The 22,203-nt window shown below is 32.6% G+C and overlaps 1 protein-coding gene and 1 long non-coding RNA gene across 4 annotated transcripts in view; one reads left to right on the top strand and one right to left on the bottom strand.

Annotated features, from left to right (window-relative positions):
* LOC127699971 (uncharacterized) overlaps nt 1-22,203 on the top strand; it is a 200,884-nt gene that overhangs the window by 80,976 nt on the left and 97,705 nt on the right. The gene's annotated exons all lie outside the window — the stretch shown is intronic.
* Nucleotides 5,915-22,203, bottom strand: part of LOC127699863 (uncharacterized) — a 43,232-nt gene continuing 26,943 nt past the window's right edge. The window contains exons 3-5 of one of the 3 annotated variants that reach the window (XR_007981260.1): nt 20,546-20,668; nt 14,529-14,679; nt 5,915-9,295 (exon numbers count right to left, since the gene is read on the bottom strand). Coding sequence is in view for 1 of the 3 variants with exons in the window: in XM_052203275.1 (XP_052059235.1) it covers nt 9,198-9,295; nt 20,546-20,668 (221 nt within the window). In the remaining 2 variants the exon portion in view is untranslated. The remainder of the gene's footprint in view (nt 9,296-14,528; nt 14,680-20,545; nt 20,669-22,203) is intronic. The other 2 variants (XR_007981251.1, XM_052203275.1) reach the window with 2 other exon arrangements.

The following is a 22,203-nucleotide window of genomic DNA, read 5'->3' as shown; positions in this document are numbered from 1 at the left end:
CAAGTTTTCAAAAAGAAGGGGGTAGTGTTTACCCCCGTGGACTTCCCCTATATTTCATTTGATTTGTTTTATTGTCCTATACAAGAATATATATGGATTAGGGGTGGGGATCTCGACCGTTTACAAGTTCACAAACAGGAGGGGGTGGGGTGACCCCAGGGGACTCGCCTTTTATTTCATTTGATTTGTTTTATTGTCCCATACAAGAATATATATGGTTTCGGGGTGGGGATCTTGACTGTTTACAAGTTTTCAAAAAAAAGGGGTGTGGGGATGACCCCAGGGGACTTGACTTTTATTTCATTTGATTTGTTTTATTGTAACATACAAGAATATATATGGTTTCAGAGTGAGGATCTTGACTGTTTACAAGTTTTCAAAAAAAAAGGGTGGGGGTTACCCCAGGGGACTTCCCCTCAATTTCAATTGATTTGTTTTATTGTCCCATACAAGAATATATATGGTTTAGAGGTGGGGATCTCAACCGTTTACAAGTTTTCAAAAAGAAGGGGTGGGGTTTACCACCGTGGACTTCCGTTAAATTTCATTTGATTTGTTTTATTGTTCCATACAAGAATATATATGGTTTAGGGGTGGGGATCTCAACCGATTACAAGTTTTCAAAAAGAAGGGGTTTGGGATTTACCCCCCTGGACTTCATCTATATTTCATTTGATTTGATATATTGTCCCATACAAGAATATATATGGTTTCTGGGTGGGAATCTTGACCGTTTACAAGCTATCAAAAAGAAGGGGGTGGGGGTTAACCCAATGGACTTCCCCTATATTACATTTGATTTGTTTCATTGTCCCATACAAGAATATATATGGTTTAGGGGTGAGGGATCTTAACCGTTTACAAGTTCTCAAACAGGAAAAAGGTGGGGTGACCCCAGGGGACTCGACTTTTATTTCATTTGATTTGTTTTATTGTAATATACAAGAAGAAAAATGGTTTCAGGGTGGGGATCTTGACTGTTTACAAGTTTTCAAAAAGAAGGGGGTGGGGTTTACCCTCGTGGACTTCCCCTAAATTTTATTTGATTTGTTTTATTGTCAAATACAAGAATAAATATGGTTTAGGGGTGGGGATCTCAACCGTTTACAATTCCTCAAACAGAAGGGGTGAGGGGTTACCACAATGGACTTCCCCTATATTTCATTTGATTTCTTTTATTGTCCCATACAAAAATATATATGTAGGACTCAAATCTATAGTGGGTTCCAAATCTATGGCAGATTCATAATCTATGGTAAATGTGACGTCATGCCATCCCAAATCTATGGCAGATTGTTTTACAATCCTAATCTATGGCAAGTTTTGTAATTTCCTAATCTATGGCGGGTTTTTTGTTGTTTTCAAATCTATGGCAAATTTTGTGCAAATTGAAAACAATGCAGTACATATACGACCAATGACTTGTCGTAAACAATTGGACATGTACGACGGGAGCATGTATATAAATATTTGTGAAATAAACATTTCATAATGGTCAACCAAATCGTGTTGGCAACCAATGAAATTCGTAAATGATGAAATCATATACCTTAATAAAGACTTCAAGATTGAAATGATGTGCACCGTAAAAATAAACATTTTTTAATCTGCATGTTACCTATTTAACCCATTCATTAAACCAGCTAATAAGTCCCTTATAAACAAAAAAAGGGGATAGTTTTTTTATAAAACAAAAATGATAAATAGAAATGAACAGTTTGAATTTTCAAATAATATTTACTTCATCGTTAATATCATTTTTATTTGATGGCGATTTAAATCAAATTGGTATCCGGTAATCTTATCTTTCACTTTATAAACTTTGCCAGCTGTAGACAGTAAAATATTTACCATAACTCCTTTTCTAAAATATCCGGTACTGAAAAAAGCGGTGCCCTTATTCATCGCGGTTTTCGGCCGGTACAGCACATTTTGTCCCTCTTCCGGATAATAGGTCATATCTTCCTTTAAACCATCCGCAAATTGTTGTCGAGGGAAATACCTTCATCTGGAATCGTGTTCAAATCTATGAGTTCCGCCACCGTTTGCGGCGGCGACGATGTAATATTGCGTTATTCTATTGTGAAATAATTTAAAGATCTGCCATAGATTTGGAGAAAACAAAAATCTGCCATAGATTTGATTTGTTTGACGTTATTACGTCACATTTGCCATAGATTAGGAATCTGCCATAGATTTGGAACCCGCCATAGATTTGAGTCCTACATATATGGTTTAGGGGTGGGGATCTTGACCGTTTACAAGATCTCAAACAGACACGCTGGGGGTGACCCCAGGGGACTCACCTTTTATTTCATTTGATTTGTAACATACAAGCATATTTATGGTTTCAGGGTGGGGAGCTTGCACATTTACAAGTTTAAAAAAAAGGAGGGTAGCTGTGAACCCGAGGACTAACCCTATATTTCATTTGATTTGTTTTATTGTCCCATACAAGAATATATATGGTTTAGGAGTAGGGATCTCAACCGATTACAAGATAAAAGCACATTATTAAATTGAAGGGGAGGGGGGGGGGGGGTAGGGGTAAGAATATATATGAGTAACGGACACTTAATTATCTACAAAATGTCTAATAATGAACAGTAAATTCCAAACCTCATTTATACAGTAATACTAGTAAGTTTCAAACTGCATATATACAGTCCTACAGATCTTATCAGAAAACAGAAAATTTTCAAATAAATCTGTCACTCCAATGATTATCATATGCTAAAATATTTCCAAGATTTAATTAATAATGAAAATTAATCATTATCATATGCTGAAATATTTATAATATCTAATTGAACAGAACTATGGTTGTTTAACATAGTACTCTAACATAATTAATAATGTAATAATCTTCAAAATGTCTAATGATATAGCTTATAATCATTACCACTTAGGAAATAGATAATTTTCAAATAAATCTGTCACTCCAATTTTTATTCTGAGATAAGACAAATCATAACATGTCAGATAACAACAGTAAAATATTTTAAAATTCTACTTTTGGATATTAAAAATAGCGATAACTCACAAAGGAGATATACTAAAATCTTGAAAATTATTAGAAACCTTCATTAAGTCCCAGGAAACAACATATTTAAATTTGAAATAATTTGTAAAAGCGTTTTCATGTTATTGTGCTGACACTGTTTGGCAGCCGCCAAACCGCCCAGCCGCCCGCCGTATATCACCATTTTAATAACCGATATTTCCTTCGAAAATCCGGTTAAAAACTAATTAAAATATGTGGATAGTGTCCACATGTGGACACAGATGATGCCCCCGCTTGCATATCATATAGTTATAAAGGGACATAACTGAAGAAGGGTAAAAGTGACGCTACCCAAATTTGAACTTGATCTGAGTTTTGTGGTCATAAGCATTGTGTGTAAGTCTCATAACATTTGGTTGAGGCTAACTTAAATAGAGAACAGAAGCTAAAAATTCAGCAATTTTTCTATTTGTAAACACGCATAACTCTAGAACGGTTGTGTATAAGTTTTATAACATTTGGGTGAGACAAACTAAAGTTAGAGAACGTAAACGAAAAATTCAGCAATTTTTATGTTTATAAAGGAACATAACTCAAGAATGGTAAAAGTGTTGCCACCAAATTTCGTACTTAATCTGTATTATGTAGTAATAAGCATTGTGTATAAGTTTCATAACATTTGGTTGAGGCAAACTAAAGTTGGAAAATGGAAACAAAAAATTTGTACTTGATCTTAGTTTTGTGGTAATGAATATTGTGTATAGGTTTCATTATGTTTGGTTGGGGCAAACTTAAGTTACAGAATGGAAACTAAAAATTTTGCAATCTTTCGATTTATAAAGGGGCATAACTCAATAATGGTTAAAGTGACAATACCCAAATTCAACTTGATCTGTGTTTTATCAGTGGAAGTCAAAATTAAACATTGCATTGTATAAAGCATTGATTGTAGTTGATTCAACTATAATCATGGACAAAGGAAGATAACTCCAATTTTAAAAATAACTAAATATTTAGAAGAAAATAAAAAATATGCAATTTTTCCATTTCTTAAGGTGTATTACTCTAGAACGATAAAAGTAACGCCACCAAAATTCAAACTTGATCTATGTTTTGTGGTAATAAGCATTGTGTATAAGTTTCATAGCATTTGTTTGAGGCAAACTAAAATTAGAGAACAGAAACGAAAAATTCAGCAATTTTTTCCATTTGTAAAGGGGCATAACTCTAGAACGGTAAAAGTGACGCCACCAAAATTCAAACTTGATCTGTGTTTTATGGTAATCAGCATTGTGTAAAAGTTTCATAACATTTGGTTGAGGCAAACTAAAGTTAGAGAACGGAAACCAATTTTGGGACGTACGTACGTACGTACGGACGGACAAGGGTAAAACTTAATGCCCCCTCCGCTACGGCGGGGGCATAAAAATTTGAAATTATGTCTTGGGTTAAAGGCTATTGGTACTCATGATTCTTTGTACAATTAAAAAAACAATGTTGATTATCAGAACCTCCTTTAAAAATGGCACACCCCATACATTAGTGGTTCATCTTATCATAATCTGATATAATTAAAAACTTTAGACATTATCAAGATGCTTGATTTCTTGATTGACAACATATTTGTTACGTTTGGAGGACGTGTTTTTCAACAAACAATCAGCATTCCCATGGGAACCAACTGTGCCCCTCTTCTTGCCGACTTGTTCCTTTATTCTTATAGACTGACTTCATACAAGAACTTCTTGGGAAGATAGAAAAGAAGTTAGCAATATCCTTTAAATTTACTTTCCACTGTATAGATGATGTTCTCTCACTAAATAATTCAAAATAGGTGACTTTGTTGAACTAGTATCCCATCGAACTAGAGATAAAGGATACAACAGATACAGTTAAGTCTGTCTCATATCCTTCAATCTTTAAATTGACAATGAGGGTTGGTTGAAAACAAAAATTTACGATAAAAGAGATGATTTCAGCTTCCCAATTGTGAACTTTCCATTTCTCTGTAGCAACATTCCAGCAGCGCCTGCATACGAAGTATATATCTCCCGATTGATACTCCCAGGCTTGCATTTCCTATCATGATTTCCACGACAGAGAGTTGCTGCTCACAAGAAAGCTATTAAACCAAGAGTTCCAAGTGGTTAAGTTGAAATCATCCCATCGTATATTTTTCGGACGACATCAGAGTTATAGAACATCCGTTTCACAGATGATATCGGATATATTCCTTTTGTCGGAACTACAGTTCTCTTTCCACGAATATGACCTACCGACTTATTCACCGTTTTTTTTAATAACATGAGAAACGCGACGGGTTCCACATATGGAGCAGGATCTGCTTACCCTTCCGGAGCACCTGAGATCACCCCTAGTTTTTGGTGGGGTTCGTGTTGCTTAGTCTTTAGTTTTCTATGTTGTGTCTTATGTACTTTTGTTTCTCTGTTTGTCTTTTTTTTAGCCATGGCGTTGTCAGTATATTTTCGATCTATGAGTTTAAAAGTCCCTCTGGTATCTTTTGCCCATATCTTAAAATTAAAAAAAAATAGGCCACGATTGAGGGGCAGGTCAAAGTATGTACATGATAAAAAAATTAGTCAATGCTTATATTAAAACTGAATACCAAATATCCCTGGCCTTCCACTTGTGATTTCCCATTAAACTGATCTATTCACAAAATTTTTCATGTTAACCATGCTAAGCGTCAATAACTAAGGTTGAAGGGCCAAATAGTCCCAATGGAAACTACATGTAACAATGGTTATAAAACTGCATACCATACATCGGTTATCTTCCACTATAGTTTCCACTTAAACTGATCTACTGGTAGTCAATTTTAATCTTGTTGAAGCCGAGTGTATGCCAAAGTAAAGCTTTTTGAACTTTGTAGAGGCAAGACAAAAAATCTCAAGACATAACATTTTTTATTAAATAAAAGAAACAACCATTATTTTCAGAGATTCAGCGGAATGTCTTCTGCTTACATGAGAATCAACACAATTCATTTGAACATGTCGATATAATCTTAAAATGAGAAACCAGGTACTAGTAGCTTTACATATTATCTTATTGATATTACATTTTTGGCTAGAAAATAACAAATCTAACCATAAATAACACCAGATTTGTTTTACATTTGTGATCCTTTATTTCATAACACTTCTTCATCATTAATCTCAATTTGCTTTGACCCTTGACAATAACAAATTTGAAAATGCATCCATAACACGTTTAAATGGAATATTCTTGATTTGCATGACAACATTACAGACATCACTGTCATATAAATTCAAGGGACAAAAGAATAATAAACTGCTTCGCTGAGCGCAGTTGGATACGCCTGCAGAGGTCCAACCCTGAACAGTTGGGGCAAAAATGGACACAATATTCAAGATTGATACAGGTCTGAATTTGGATTGTAATTAAATATTTGACATATTACAGGTTTCTGAATAAATGTAGTCAAAGAAGTTGAAATTGGTTATATGAATTGAATTTATATTCAATTGAAGATTTCTTGCTATTGTGCAATACACTGTGCTGTTGTGCAATACTTAGTAAATCTGTTGTCAGACTATAAACAAATAAAGTTCAATTAATTCTCAATGTCATATTAGAAATTTATCAAAATCAAAAGGGAGCTTACATCAATAGATATAAATAATTCACCAAAGTTTCATGAGAATTGCTGACAGCATTTTTGAGTTATTGTTCGAAAACTGGAAAATCCCCCCCTTTTTAATGAATAAAACCCCATAACTCAGAAATGTAAAATGGAAAATTTATAAAATTCTAAAGGGAGCTCATATCAATAGATATAAACAATTCACCAAAGTTTCATAAGAACTGCTGAAAGCATTTTTGAGTTTTTGTCTGAAAACTGGAAAATCCCCCTTTATTTTTTAATAAAACCCTGTAACTCGGAAACGTAAAATCTAAAATTTATAAAAATCGAAAGGGAGCTCATGTCAATAGATATAAACAATTCACCACAATTTCTTGCAAGTTGGTGAAAGCATTCTTGAGTTATTGTCCGAAAATTGGAAAATCCCCCTTTTTTTAAATGAATAAAACCCCATAACTCGGAAACGTAAAATCTAAAATTTATAAAAAATGAAAGGGAGCTCACGTCAATAAATTTAAACAATTCACCAAAGTTTTATGCAAATTGGTTAAAGCGTTTTTGAGTTAATGTCCGACATGTTGACGACGGACAGACAGACGGACAACGGTATACCATAATACGTCCCGTATAAAAATCATGCTTCATAATATACCTATAAAATATTGAAAATTATTTAGCTTTTGATAATAATCTCAGTATTTCATTGAAAGAGATCTATAACAACTTTGGACTACAATTTGCTACTATCTGACGATATTTAGACCATACACTGATATGTCAATCAAACATGAATGTGTGTGTTTGTTTTTTCTACATTGGCTTGAGGTACAGGGGGAGGTTGAGATCTCACAAAACATGTTTAACCCCGCTGCATTTTTGCGCCTGGTCCAAGTCAGGAGCCTCTGGCCTTTGTTAGTCTTTAATGATTTTTAATTTTAGTACATTTATATGTTTTGGAATTTAGCACATTATCACTAGACTAATACATATTTTTGTTTAGGGGCCATCTGAAAACACGCCTCCGGGTGGCCTTCAGTTGTTTTTTTGCTCTTTGGTCGGGTTGTTGTCTCTTTGACACATTCCGCATTTCTCGTCTCATTTTTATGAAGCCTTACTATTCAAAAGATAAATTTGACTCTTCAAATTATTGTAACTAAACAAGAAAATGTTATTTACATAATAGAAATGATTTGAAGCAAAGCTGTTTCATGACAAAAAAATATTAAACATTTCTGAGTTATTTCTTTTCAACATTGAGTTAAAAACGTTTAATATAACAATTTCATAGCCATTACAGTCAAAACAAAAAGCATTCTTAATTTTAGATACTTAAGATGGAAAGTCATTTTAATTACATTAAATAAGTGCAGTATTACATGCAGTAAAGCCGAAATGCAAACAAAAAATAAAGTTGCTGCTTCAAACTTTCCAAAATATTGGGTAGGGGTAAAAGTTCTTGTTTTGATTACTTTTTCCTTCCCCTAAAAGACAATTTTGACTGATATTATTTGAAGATAAGATAAGATAAGGATTATTTAATAATAGTGTCAATTATTAATCTTACAAGCAAAGATACAAGATCAATACGTAAAAACCCTGTTAAAACAAAAATCATTACCCAGCATATAAACACTAAATATACAACTAAACACATTAAAAATATATAATTTATAAATTATTTACAAGCACATCTTTAATAAGGTCAAAAATATATCATCACTTATACCACCAGACAAAGCTAAAATTTCATAAAGGAGAATGACTGATTAAGCCTCCTTTTTGGTCCCTTGAATTCTGAAAATATCCTTCATAATATAAAGACAATAACCTCTTTGTGTTAGTTTGTGAAGTTTTGAATTTTGTCTTACCAATAAAATTTCTACAAAAGCTTCAAAAGTGAGGGAAAATTGCCAATGCAGCCGCATTTTGAGATGTTATTAGTTTCCCCATAAAGATATTTTTATGAGATGTATTTTACAAAAATGTTATGTCTGTAAACTGTCTTTTTATGTATGGCCTTGAAGTTTTGTCTAAAAACTATGCATAAAATGACATTTCATGCGCATTTCAATTTATGTTTATGACATCAGTGACCTTTCTGCACTAAAATAACCAATAAATTAACATGATTTTAAAGGATTTGCATACGTAATTCGCCATTTCAGGGATCCAATAATGGCTCTTATCATATTTCCTCCTTTAATGATTAAAATAGTTCAATTTCATTCCTAAATAAAAGACAAACGGTAAGCATCATACTTTATCATTGATCAAACTGGAATGGAACTGGAACTGGAATATCTTGGAACTTTGCAAAAACCTTGCTATTGTCAACACATAATAAAGCATCTTTTAAATATACAGGTAAAAGGCATTTTCCTCATTGTTTAAGGGTTAGGGTTAAAATATGGTCAATTATCTCAGCAAAATGCTTTCGTTAAAGTTACATTATTATTATAAAAAACTTCCTTTACAAAACTTGTTATATATATATAATCAAAAATAAAGAACAACATAATATATTTAAATATTTCAAACTATAAATTGAAAAAACAAACAAGAACTCTATAAAAAATGTTGATGCGTATGTGATTTCTGTTCATCCATGACCAAAATCAATTTGTCAGCATCAATTATATTGATCTTTATCTGAACTGAAGACCCTACAATATAATCACACAATTAATTAGTGTACATATTAACTAACATATATTTCATGAATGTTGCATAATTTTGCTTTACATCTCTTATACATTCCATTGTTCACAACCTTACATTAGTAAGAAATGAATTCATCATTAAATCCTTACTACTTTGCATATAGTATTCAACATAACATACATGTCACCTCAAAATATTTTTGATTTATCCAAGGTAATGTGTTCAAGTTATTACTTATCAAATTACTATTCAATAGATGTATTTTAATAAAATATATGTAAATAAACATAAATTTACTTCTGTACAAAGTAAACTGCAGGACCTTAAGTGCATGTGTTGCTCACCTAGGTCTAATTGCATCTTCAAAATTTGACATTTATACTAGAATAGAATCTGAAATCATGACAAAATTATCTTTTTAAAATTTTGTATGGCTGATGATTGTTTCTGTAAACAGCTCCTCTCTAATTTTTGTAGTCTTTTCCCAAAACACAAAAGGGTAAATATGTTGTCATTTAAAACCAATCACTCATATAAAGAATCTGCTAAAAATTTTAGCCAAATATAACTTTTTGTAGATGTTGTTTTGCTGATCACGTTTGTTATATATAGTTTCTATCTATGTTTTATAGTTTTCAAGATAATGGGCAAAAATGCAAAACAATGTAAAATAATTGTCATTAAAGAGCAAGAACTCCCAAATAGGATAAAAACATGAGAGAAACAGATTCCAACACTATAACTCGTGTATTACGATATTTCTCCATTCTCAACAGTTAAATTTTAATAATTTAAAAAGCTCGGCAAGCCTCGCTCTTTAAGTATTAAAATTTAACTGTCTCGAGTTGAGAAATTTCGTATCACACTTGTTGCAGTTATGGAAACTATATTTCTACAATGTATTGGTATTTTTTTACTACATGTCCCTGTTGAACAATAAACATTGAACTAATCGACTATGTGAAAATATCTGTTTTTGATTGTAATGTAATTTTGTATGTGAGGACCTCAGGGAAGATTAGTTTACTGTAACATACCTGCTTACAGTGTTTACCCTCTTTAAATAAAGAATTAATCATTATAATTATTATTATTATCATCTTTATTACTCATCATGGTTAACTGACATACCAAAAGATCAGTCAGGCCAATATATGAATGCGTATAGAAACAAGCATTCTGAGAGTATTGCATGGCAATACATAGTCCCCTACCGGTTAAAAATTAATTGTACTGGAACCAAATGCTAACTTGATCTATAACTTGTCATGGTGTAACCTATATTACAAATATCAAGTCAATATCTTCCAGCATGATAAAACAAGAGGCTGTCAGAGAGACAGCAAACCGGATTTTCCTGCAGAGGTCAAACCCTGAACAGTTGAGCAAGTATAGACACAACATTTAAGCTTAAAACAGCTCTGAATTTAAATTGTGATTGAATATTTGATACAGAATGGGTTTGTGACACAAAATAAATGTGGTCAAAGAACTGAAAAATTTAAAATTGAACATTTACCTATTATGGTCCAATATCCAAAATATAAGTACATTACTAGAATCAGCATATCAAAGAACCCCAAGAATTCATTTTTTGATGAAATACTTCTTAGTTAAACCATTTCTGTTCAAATGGAAATAACTCAAACTTTATTTCCATGAACCAATAATGTAAATCTAAAATTAAATATGATTTAACTATAGACTCTAAAATTAGATATGATGTAAAGTGATATGATGTTATATTTATTTTTAAATTATAATCAAATATAATCAATAGTTTTCCAATAAATCTGTCACTCATATTATAATTGGGTGATTGCATTGACAATTAACAGATGTGTCTTTTATCTTATCACTTAGTGTATAAATCAAAATCAAACTTTATATATATAGTTGATAGTTCCCAATATTTTTTCTTTCATTTGTAACATACTTATATAGATCTGCAACTTATTTTATCTTAATTTTAACTTTTTATACGCCCGTTTACGGGACGTATTATGGTAAACCGTTGTCTGTCCGTCTGTCCGTCCATCCGTCCGTCCGTGGTCAACATGTCGAACATTAACTCAAAAATGCTTCAACCAATTTGCATACAACTTTGGTGAATTGTTTATATCTATTGACGTGAGCTCCCTTTTGTTTTTTATAAATTTTAGATTTTACGTTTCCGAGTTATGGTACACAATTTTTCAATCTTTCAAGAACCGTAACTCAATTTTTTAATCTTTCAAGAACTATAACTCCTGATCAGAAATAGTGAAAATCTTGAATATCAAACTTGACCTCCATTTTGTCATCAGTAACAACATATTAAAATTTAATCAGCATTAGTTGAACAGTTCATGAGTACATGACTGGAAACGCCATTTTTTCAATATTTCAAGAACCGTAACTCCTGAACGGTAAAAGAGAAAATCATCATTATCCTACTTGACCTCCATTTTGTCATCAGTAACAACATTAAAAAATTTGAAAAGCTTTGGTTGAATGGTTCATGAGTAAATGCAACAACATGACTGGAAACGCCATTTTTCAATCTTTCAAGAACCATAACTTCTGAACAGGAAAAGTGAAAATCGCCATTATTGAACTTGACCTCCATTTTGTCATCAGTAACAACAAATTTAAAATTGAAAGCTTTGGTTGAACAGTTCATGAGTAAATGCACGGACACGACTAGAAACGCCATTTTTCAATCTTTCAAGAACCATAACTCTTGAACGGTAAAAGTCAAAATCGTCATTATTGAACTTGACCTCCATTTTGTTGTCAGTAACAACATATTAAAATTTTTAAAGCTTTGGTTGAACGGTTCATGAGTAAATGCACGGACAAAAACCGCCCACCCGCCCGCCGTACATCCCCAAATCGATAACCGATATTTTCATCGAAAATCCGGTTAAAAAGTGTGAAAACATTATTTAAGTTAATTTTCTAAGTCCAAGGACCATAACTCTGCACACAATCATCAGACAGAAGTAAACTTTTTTCTTAGTCTGTTACTTGTCATGATAAAACTATATACCAATTATCCAATCAATATCTTCAAGCTTGACGAAAAAAAAAAAGTATGGAAAACTGATTATTTGTTTAAATTTTCTAAGTTCATGAACCATAACTCTGCATAACATTATCAGACCTGAACAAAATCTGAAATTGATCTGTAACTTGTCATGATAAAACAATATAACAAATATCCAATCAATATCTTCAAGCATGATGAAAAAAAGTGCAGAAAACTAAATATTTGATTGAATTTTCAAAGTCCAAGGATCATAACTCTGCACAAAATTATCAGACTGGAACAAAATTTGAACTTGATCTGCAACTTGTCATGATAAAACAATATACAAAATATCAAATCAATATCTTCAGACACGAAGAAAAAAAGTGTGGAAAACTGATTTGCCGGACTGACGGATGGAAAAACAGACAGACGGACAGAGTGCAAAACTAAAGTCCCCTTCGACTTCGTCGATAGGGGACTAAAAAAATCTGTATAACTGTGATTTTCAACAATTTATCAAAGTCCAAAGTCCGTAATTTTGTCAAAAACTAGCAGAGCAAAACGGAACTTAAACTTGATCTATAACTCATCATGGTTAACTCACCATGCTCACATTCCAAAAATCAGCCCAATATCTGAAGGCGTTTAGAACAAAAAAGTCCTTATAACTGTGATTTTCAACAATTTATCAAAGTCCAAAGCCCATAATTTCGACAAAAATTAGCAGAGCAGAACGAAACTTAAACTTGACTGTAACTCATCATGGTTAACTCGCATACAAAAAATCAGCCCAATATCTGAAGGCTTTTAGAAAAAAATAGCGTATAATGATGTGTGCGGAATGACAGAATGACCGAATGAAGGAGTGATGGAATGACAGAATGAGGAAATGATGGAATGTCTGAATGAGAGAATGACAGAATGACAGACAAGGGAAAAAACTATATGACCATAATAACTTTGTTGCGGGGCCATACATAAAGTAAGCATTTCATTGGAAGTAGTAATGAAACTTTTACAAAAGCTGTCAAGTGAAGCCATGCCCTGAATGGGTCACTTAATTTGAGTTAACAAAGCTAGTTGAACTTCCTGTCCATGAAGAAGTTTGCAGGTACATGTATTTTAAATGAAAATCACGTATGAAATCTATAACATTTTATACTTAGTCTAAGGGCATAAAAATACTGATGAAAACAGGTCAAATGTCGAAATTACAGGTTATTTGATGACCCTGGTAGGTATAGAAACATCGGGGATGAGCTTCCAAAATATGGGTCAGTTGAAAGTTATCCATTTTTTTTTACTTGATACTTCAATGATGATTGTAGACAAGTTTAGTTCCGATTGGCCAAGTAGTTTCAGAAGAGATGATTTACGTACAGGTTAACGAACAATGGCAATGGAAGACCACGAGGGAGAAGGACAACAGACGCCAAGTGATGACAAAAGCTCACTTGGCCCTACAACAACTAGGGAGGACAAAGGACGACGAGTAATGAGAAAAGCTCAATAGGCCCTGTTGGTCAGGTGAGCTAAAAAAAGAAGGTAATTTAAGGACAATAACTCTAATAGAAAGTCTTTTGACAGTTTAGACGTAATGTGGATAAAAGGTAAAGCTCAACATTCTGCACATTTCTGCCCCTGTAAGATTTTCTCATATTACAGCAGTTTTCAAAGCAATAGACAAAACTTGCACTTCCCCCATCTGTTCTATTTTAAGCAATGTCTGCCATCTTGGTTTGATAGCAAGATTCATTTGATTTTTTTTATAAACTAGATACCCCTATGATGCCTGTGTCCAAGTTTGGTTTGATTAATTTGGCCCAGTAGTTTCAGAGGAGAACATTTTTGTAAAAGTTTAACGGACGTCAAATACAAAGACAGAAACAAAGTGAAATTGAGCCATATAGAATAGTATGGATGTTTACCTATTGTTGAAGACTATATTTTGACCTTTAGGTGTCAAACCAACAATTCAAAATCTCAAGATATTCAACAAATTGAAGAAAAGTAAGAAGATACCATTAGGACAATCAAAAGAAGTCAAAGATTTAATCCATAATGATCTATGACACAGATATTCCAAGAAATCATTAAATCATCACAGCATCTATTATTGAAGGCTGTACAGTGACCTATGGTTAATAACTTTAGCTGATGGAGAGCTTTCTCATTTGCAATCATACCACTTCTTCTTAAACTTATCTATCAATTATCCAGACCTACAATTATCACACTATAGCAAATCGTCTTTTTCTTCTTCTGTCTTCTACTCCCTTTGTTGCCTTCTCCTTTTGAGTATCCATTTTAGGACATTATATCCTGCATATGTAACTAGTGCAATTCCTATAACACATCCAGCAATCGGCACAGCTTTAATAATAAACACAGAATGTTTGTATGATGAATTTCTTTATTAGCAAAGAAAATTATTTTCACAACTACTATGCATAGTGCTAACATGTATTAGATCTTATTGATAGCAAGGGATAAAAGTAAAAAAGGTAAATGAATGTTAGGTGTTATGTCAACACAATAACATTAGGCTCAGGGGAAACAACTCAATTCAACAAAGCAGATAAAAATCAAACAAGATTGTAGGGTAGGAGCATATATTTTGGAAAGTTAAAACTTGTATCATATAACATTTAATAGCTGTTGTTGTCATGACAGTTAAAGAGACCATGTTTCCTAACAGTTTTCTGTACTACTGGTTATTTCATGAAATATTTTTTCTATAACTATAAAAAAGAACTAGACAAAGTGATGCCCCGCACTCCACTCTGAAGTAACTGTATTATAACAAATTCAATGTAGGACTTTCTTTGAGATATTATTGTGTCTGGGAGACACAATTGATGCCCCCGCAGATGCAAAGTGTTATTTTAAAATAACTATAACATTTTACCGCTTATATCCCAAAAATGACAAAGTTCAACTATCTCCCAAAAGAGCAAATATCAATAACAAGAGTGCAGACGCTGAAATGTCTCGCCTTCTTTACTAACCACTGATTTTATGTTGATAATCCTAAATACAAAGCTTTACTACAAGTAACACATAAACTTAACATGATCCAAGAAAATGAGGTCAAGGTCAGATAAACCAAACGAGAAATACATGTACACCTTACAATCATTCAATAAACCAAACATAGTTGACCTATTGCTTATTGTTTCTAAGAAACAGTCTTAAACAAGACAACTTAACATTGACCAATGAACCATGAAAATGAGGTCAAGGTCAGATGAACCATGCCAGACAGACATGTACACCTAACAATCAATTTAGGCATAAATTTCTTGGTATTCCTAAACGGAAGATTTTATACACACAGAAGAAGAAGTATACTTAACAAAATTATTTTCATTTACCTGTGTATAATATGACGCAGGTTTCTTCAATAGTGATGATTTTCTATAAATTGTTTGAAATTTCACAGTGATATCATACTTTAACTTTGTTTAAACCTGTTTATTTACTTTTGACTTTAATTATTTATCCCTTGTAATTTTTTATTAACTGTGTATTTGCATTCAGGTGTCACAGGTAAAATTTATTCAGTCATTGTGTGTTAATTTACGTTTTTTGATTGAGTTAAGCCTTCCAATTGATATTTTATAGTGTGTTTTTCTATGTTGTGATGTTATACTATTGTTTCAGAAAATGGAGAAGGTTTGGTACCATTAAAACGTTTAATCCCGCTGCAAATGTTTGCACCTGTCCTAAGTCAGGAATCTGATTACAGTAGTTGTCGTCTGTTTATGTAGTTCATACGTGTTTCTCGTTTCTTGTTTTTATATAGATTAGACCGTTGGTTTTTCCGTTTGAATGGTTTTACACTAGTAATTTTTTGGGGCCCTTTATAGCTTGCTGTTCGGTGTGAGCCAATGCTCCGTGTTGAAGGCCGTACCTTGACCTATAATGGTTTACTTTTATAAATTGTAACTTGGATGGAGAGTTGTCTCATTGGCACTCATACCACATCTTCATATATCTATTAAATATAGTTCACCTATAGCTTATAGTATCTAAGAAACAAACTTAACCATGAAAACTTAACATTGACCAATGAACCATGAAAATGAGGTCTAGGTCAGATGATACCTGCCAGACAGACATATACACCTTACAATCCTTCCATACATCAAATATAGTTGATCTATTGCTTATAGTTGAAGAAAAACAGACCAAAACACAATAAACTGCTTCGCTGAGCGCAGCTGGATTCGCCCGCAGAGGTCCAACCCTGAACAGTTGGGGCAAAAAAGGACACAATATTCAAGCTTGATACAGGTCTGAATTTGGATTGTAATTAAATATTTGACATATTATAGGTTTCTGAATAAATGTAGTCAAAGAAGTTGAAATTGGTTATATGAATTGAATTTATTAAAGATTTCTTGCTGTTGTGCAATACATTGCGCAATACTTAGTAAATCTGTTGTCAGACTATAAACAAATAAAGTTCAATTAATTCTCAATGTCATATTAGAAATTTATAAAAATCAAAAGGGAGCTTACATCAATAGATATAAACAATTCAACAAAGTTTCATGAGAATTGCTGACAGCATTTTTTGAGTTATTGTCCAAAAAAAATGGAAAATCCCCCCTTTTTTAATGAATAAAACCCTGTAACTCGGAAACATAAAATCTAAAATTTATAAAAATCGAAAGGGAGCTCATGTCAATAGATATAAACAATTCACCAAAATTTCTTGCATGTTTGTGAAAGCATTCTTGAGTAATTGTCTGAAAACTGGAAAATCCCCCTTTTTTTAATGAATAAAACCCCATAACTCGGAAACGAAAAATCTGAAATTTATAAAAAACAAAAGGAAGCTCACGTCAATAGATATAATCAATTCAACAAAGTTTTATGCAAATTGGTTAAAGCGTTTTTGGGTTAATGTCCGACATGTTGACGACGGACGGACAGACAGACGGACAGACGGTCAACGGTATACCATAATATGCCCCGTAAACAGGCGTATAAAAACTAAACACCAATAAATGAACCGTGAAAAAGAGGTCAAGGTCAAATAAAACCTGTGAGACTGACATGTACATCATAAAATATTTCCTTACACCATTTATAGTTGACCTATTGCATATAGTATTAGAAAAAAGACCAAAACTCAAAAATTTAACTTTGACCACTGAACCATGAAAATGAGGTCAAGGTCAGATGACACCTACCAGTTGGACATATACACCTTACAATCATTCCATACACCAAATATAGTAGACCTACTGCTTATAGTATCTGATATATGGACTTGACCACGAAAACTTAAACTTGTTCACTGATCCATGAAATGAGGTCGAGGTCAAATGAAAATTGTCTGACGGGCATGAAGACCTTGCAAGGTACACACATACTAAATATAGTTATCCTATTACTCATAATAAGAAAGAAATTAACATTACAAAAAATGGTGACTTTTTTTTCAAGTAGTCACTGAACAATGAAAATGAGGTCAAGGACAATAGACATATGACAGACGGAAACTTCGTAACATAAGGCATCTATATACAAAGTATGAAGCATCCAGGTCTTCTAGATTCTAAAATATAAAGCTTTTAATAAGTTAGCTAACGCCGCCGCCATGGCCAGATCACTATCCCGATGTCGAGCTTTCTGCGACAAAAGTCGCAGGCTCGTCAAAAATCAAAACCCTGACCACATGCACACCTTCAATATATGTACAAACAGCCAGCAAAGTGAAAACTTACTAGTATTCAAACTGTAGGAGGATTTATCTGGAAACGCTCCTCTTATGCAAGGAACACTACAAAAGTCTAAAAGTCTGAAAAGACCAGTTTTTGTCTTAATTTGCATGAACTTTTACTCGACATTCTCCAAAAGTATGACTTGTGTCTTAATTTTTCTTGACAAATTCTCATTTATATTAAATTTGTATGAAATTTACTCGACATATTCTCGACATTCTGAATATAGTCTTAAAATTTCTTGACAAATTCTTGACATTTGAATACTGTCTTGAAATTTCTCGACATATTCTCCACATTCTTATTTTTTCTCAGTATGGCTTGACATATTCTGAACATTTTGAATCTAGTCTTAAATTTACTTGACAGTTCTGAGTTTTACAAATCATGACCAATATTCATGATATAACTTTAATCTTTATTTCTCTTTATATGATATACTGTTGTTTCAAGTTACACTTCTTTACAACAAAAATAAAAGTTGCGCATGTAAAATAATTGAAAATTTGGGTATATAAATATTTTTACAAATGCAAATATGGCTATGAAATCTAAAGTATAAAATAATTCAAATATGGGTGTGTTGATATAAAACAATTTCAATGTGGGTTTTTAAATAATTACAAATTTCGATTCCTAAATCTTATAAATTAAATGATTCAAACCAATCATACTGTAGACATATTTCATTCTACATTCATAATATTCAATGTTGATATGGTAAATAATTATTATACCAAAATGTGGTTTATATAAATAGCAAATTATGATGATATACAAATCATTCATTTAACAGAAGAAAAATTTGTGTAATGTCATCTGTTGGAATATATTAAGTATTACACATGGACAGGATGTTCCCCATAAAATTAAGGTATTCCACACCCCAGAGTACACGCAACTGTCAAATAGAAGTTATTGCTTTACCTGTACCTTATCAGTTGACCGACCATGCCACTACAATTTAAAAAGTTTGTTGATAGATGAAAATGAAAATCATCATTTTGATGAAAACAATGGATTTTCTTCATCAAAATTATGAAGTTAATTATTTTCACATAAAAACAAATTGAATAATTCCCAAAGATTAAAAGAAAATTATTATCTACTCCAGGAATAATAAAAAAAATGTATTTATAATGGGTCCCATCAATGATTTCTATAGAAATCATCGGTCTTATGAAATGGTTCTCAAACAGACATGCATAATAAAGATCTAAACATTTTTTTCTTTTCAGGAAGGAGTTATCACAAATATATATTTTTGATAAAAAATTATAAAATTCAACACTTAAATTTGAATAAAAAATGTTTTTGGGTTGTTCTAAAAAATGAATAAGATGGGAACAAATTCTTTGACCTAAACGAAAGCCCCTCCCCCCCCCCTCTTTTTTTAGCCACACAAACCCAAAAGATGAATTGTGGGGTCCAAAAGAGATACAAGACACCATTTTTAGTAAAGCAAATTTGACTGGCAGTTTTGCGAACGGCAAAAATCTAAATGCTGTTTGTCAATACCTTCGACTTATATTCCAAGTGAAAACAATTACTTAAATGTTTAATAAAAATAAATCAAAATTAAACTACATGGGGGATTATTCAGGGTATTCCAACTTAGTTGCACCAAAAGGGTATCTTACTATACCAAATTAATCCTTGATTCTTCAAAGTTTAGTTTAGCCATAATAAAAAGGAGTATATAATAGCAATAGAATGTCATAAACAGTGCAGAATAAGTCTGTTCACATTTCAGGCGAAATTTATACTGTTGAGATAGTGTCAAGACATATTTAAGACTGTCAAGAATGTGTCAAGACATATTCAGACATTATTAAGAATGTCAAGAATATGTCAAGACAGATCGAGACAAATTTAAGACAGTCAAGAATTGGTCGAGACTAATCCAGACTCTTATCAGATGATACAGGAAAAGTCGAGAAAATTTAAGACAATGTTCATACTGTCAAGACACTTGTCAAGAAAAATCAAGAACCTTATTAGACAAGTTCATACTATGTCAAGAATTTTTAAAAATTATTCAGACAAATTAAGAATGTTGAGTAAAAATTCATGCAAATTCAGACAAAAACTGGTCTTTTCAGACTTTTTGACTTTTGTAGTGTAAATACTCCAAAAAATGACAAAGTTCAACTATCTCCCAAAAGAGAAAATATGAATAAAAATCAAAACCCTGCCCACATGTACACCTTCAATATATGTACAAACAGCCAGCAAAGTGAAAACTTCCTAAGATTCAAACTGTAGGAGGAGTTAGGCTGAATAACTATATACACATAATGGGACGGACAGACGGATGTACAGAACGGACAGACGGGAGGACGGACGGACGGACAGGGGTAAAACAATATGCCCCCCAACTTTAAGTTGCAGGGGCATAAAAAGATAGGGTATTCACTAGAGACCACATCATGTGGATGTATTAGTATGTTTTCTGCTGGCAAAAACTTTTGCACTTTACAGTATCAAACATTCATATTTCTTACCTATATCTTGATCAAATGGGATAGCAGTAGTGACATTTGGTGCATCTGATGCGGTAAAAGTCATGTCATTTGGTGCACCTGCTACGGTAGCAGTAGTGAATGTATGTGAAGCTTGAGCAGACTCTGAAATATATATCATGTTTTTACTATATTGCTTAACCATACATTTGAATAACAGCAATTTTGGGGATTATGGGCAACAAATGTATAAATAGTACTCATGGTTATCATGCTACACTGGTGACAGATCATGACTGAATTTATATTGGAAAGTCAAAAGATAAATGTTTTTAAATACTCGTTTCAGTCTCACATAAAATTAACTTTATCTATGATCCATGTAAATGAAGTCAAGGTCAGATGAATCATGCAAGGCGGCTTTATACTCGTTTCAATCATTCCATACTCTGATTATAGTTGACTTATTGCTTTTAGTATGTAAGAAATAGACCTAATCAAGAAAATTTAACATAAAGCAATGAACCCAAAAAATGAGGTCAAGGTCAGAAAAATCTGCAAGACTGACATGTATATCTTTCAATAATTTCAAAGGCAATAAATTGCTTCGCTGAGCAGATGTCCAACCCTGAAAAGTTGGGGCCAAAATGGACACAATATTCTCGCTTAATACAGGTCTGAATTTGGATTGTAATTAAATTTTTGACACATAATAGGTTTCTGACATAGAATAACTGTAGTCAAAGAACTTCAAATTGGTTATATGATTTGAATTTATATTCAATTTTTTATTTTGTGCAATACACTATGCTGTTGCGAATTGACCCCCCCCCCCCCCCCCCCAAAAAAAAAATTTACCACGGTTTTTTGCTTTTGTGCATAACACCATGCTGTTGCATATTAACCCCCAAAAAAAATATTTGAAGAAATTTTCTTTTAATTTCTGAAAATCTGAAATGAGAAAAATTGTCCCGCCCCCTCCAATTTTTTTTCACCTCCCCCTTTTCTTTCCCTTATTCCAAAAAAAATTCTTTCCCTCAAGATATGGTCAGTATCTCAATTCAAATTTCTGATGGAGTTTGCAACCATAATTACCCATTTAAATACATCACAAAAGATTTAAAATATAAAATGACATACATAGTTATGGCTAAAATTAATATTAATCAATAGTAACTGCTTAAAATAAATTGACAGCTAATTACCTCAAGACAATCATCATTTCTTAATACATAATTTACAAGCAGTGTAAGGGAGGTAATCAAACATTGGAAACTACAAAAATGCTTATTTGGGCTCCTTTTTTGGCGCCTATTTCCTAAACAGTTAGGACCATAACCCCCAAAATCAATCCAAACCTTCATTTAGTCGTTATAAACCTTGTGTTAAAATTTTATTGATTTCTATTTACTTATACTAAAGTTATTATCCGGAAACCATCTGTCTTCGGACGACGCTGATGATGACGACAACGACGTGATACCAATATACGACCAAAAATATTTTAATTTTTGCGGTCGTATAAAAATGGTTGACCTGCAGCTTGAAGTATCTGCAATACAGACACAATCATGAAAGCTTAAAAATAGGTCTTATTCAGATGAACCCTGCCAAGCAGAGATCTATATATATGTAGGACTCGGGGGTGCGATGGGGACGCTGAAGTGCGATGGTCACGCTGAAGTGTGATGGTCTACGCC

This window comes from Mytilus californianus, unplaced genomic scaffold (assembly GCF_021869535.1).
Source record: "Mytilus californianus isolate M0D057914Y unplaced genomic scaffold, xbMytCali1.0.p SCAF_1, whole genome shotgun sequence".
Taxonomy (NCBI): domain Eukaryota; kingdom Metazoa; phylum Mollusca; class Bivalvia; order Mytilida; family Mytilidae; genus Mytilus; species Mytilus californianus.
This window is presented reverse-complemented; position numbering and strand designations above follow the sequence as displayed.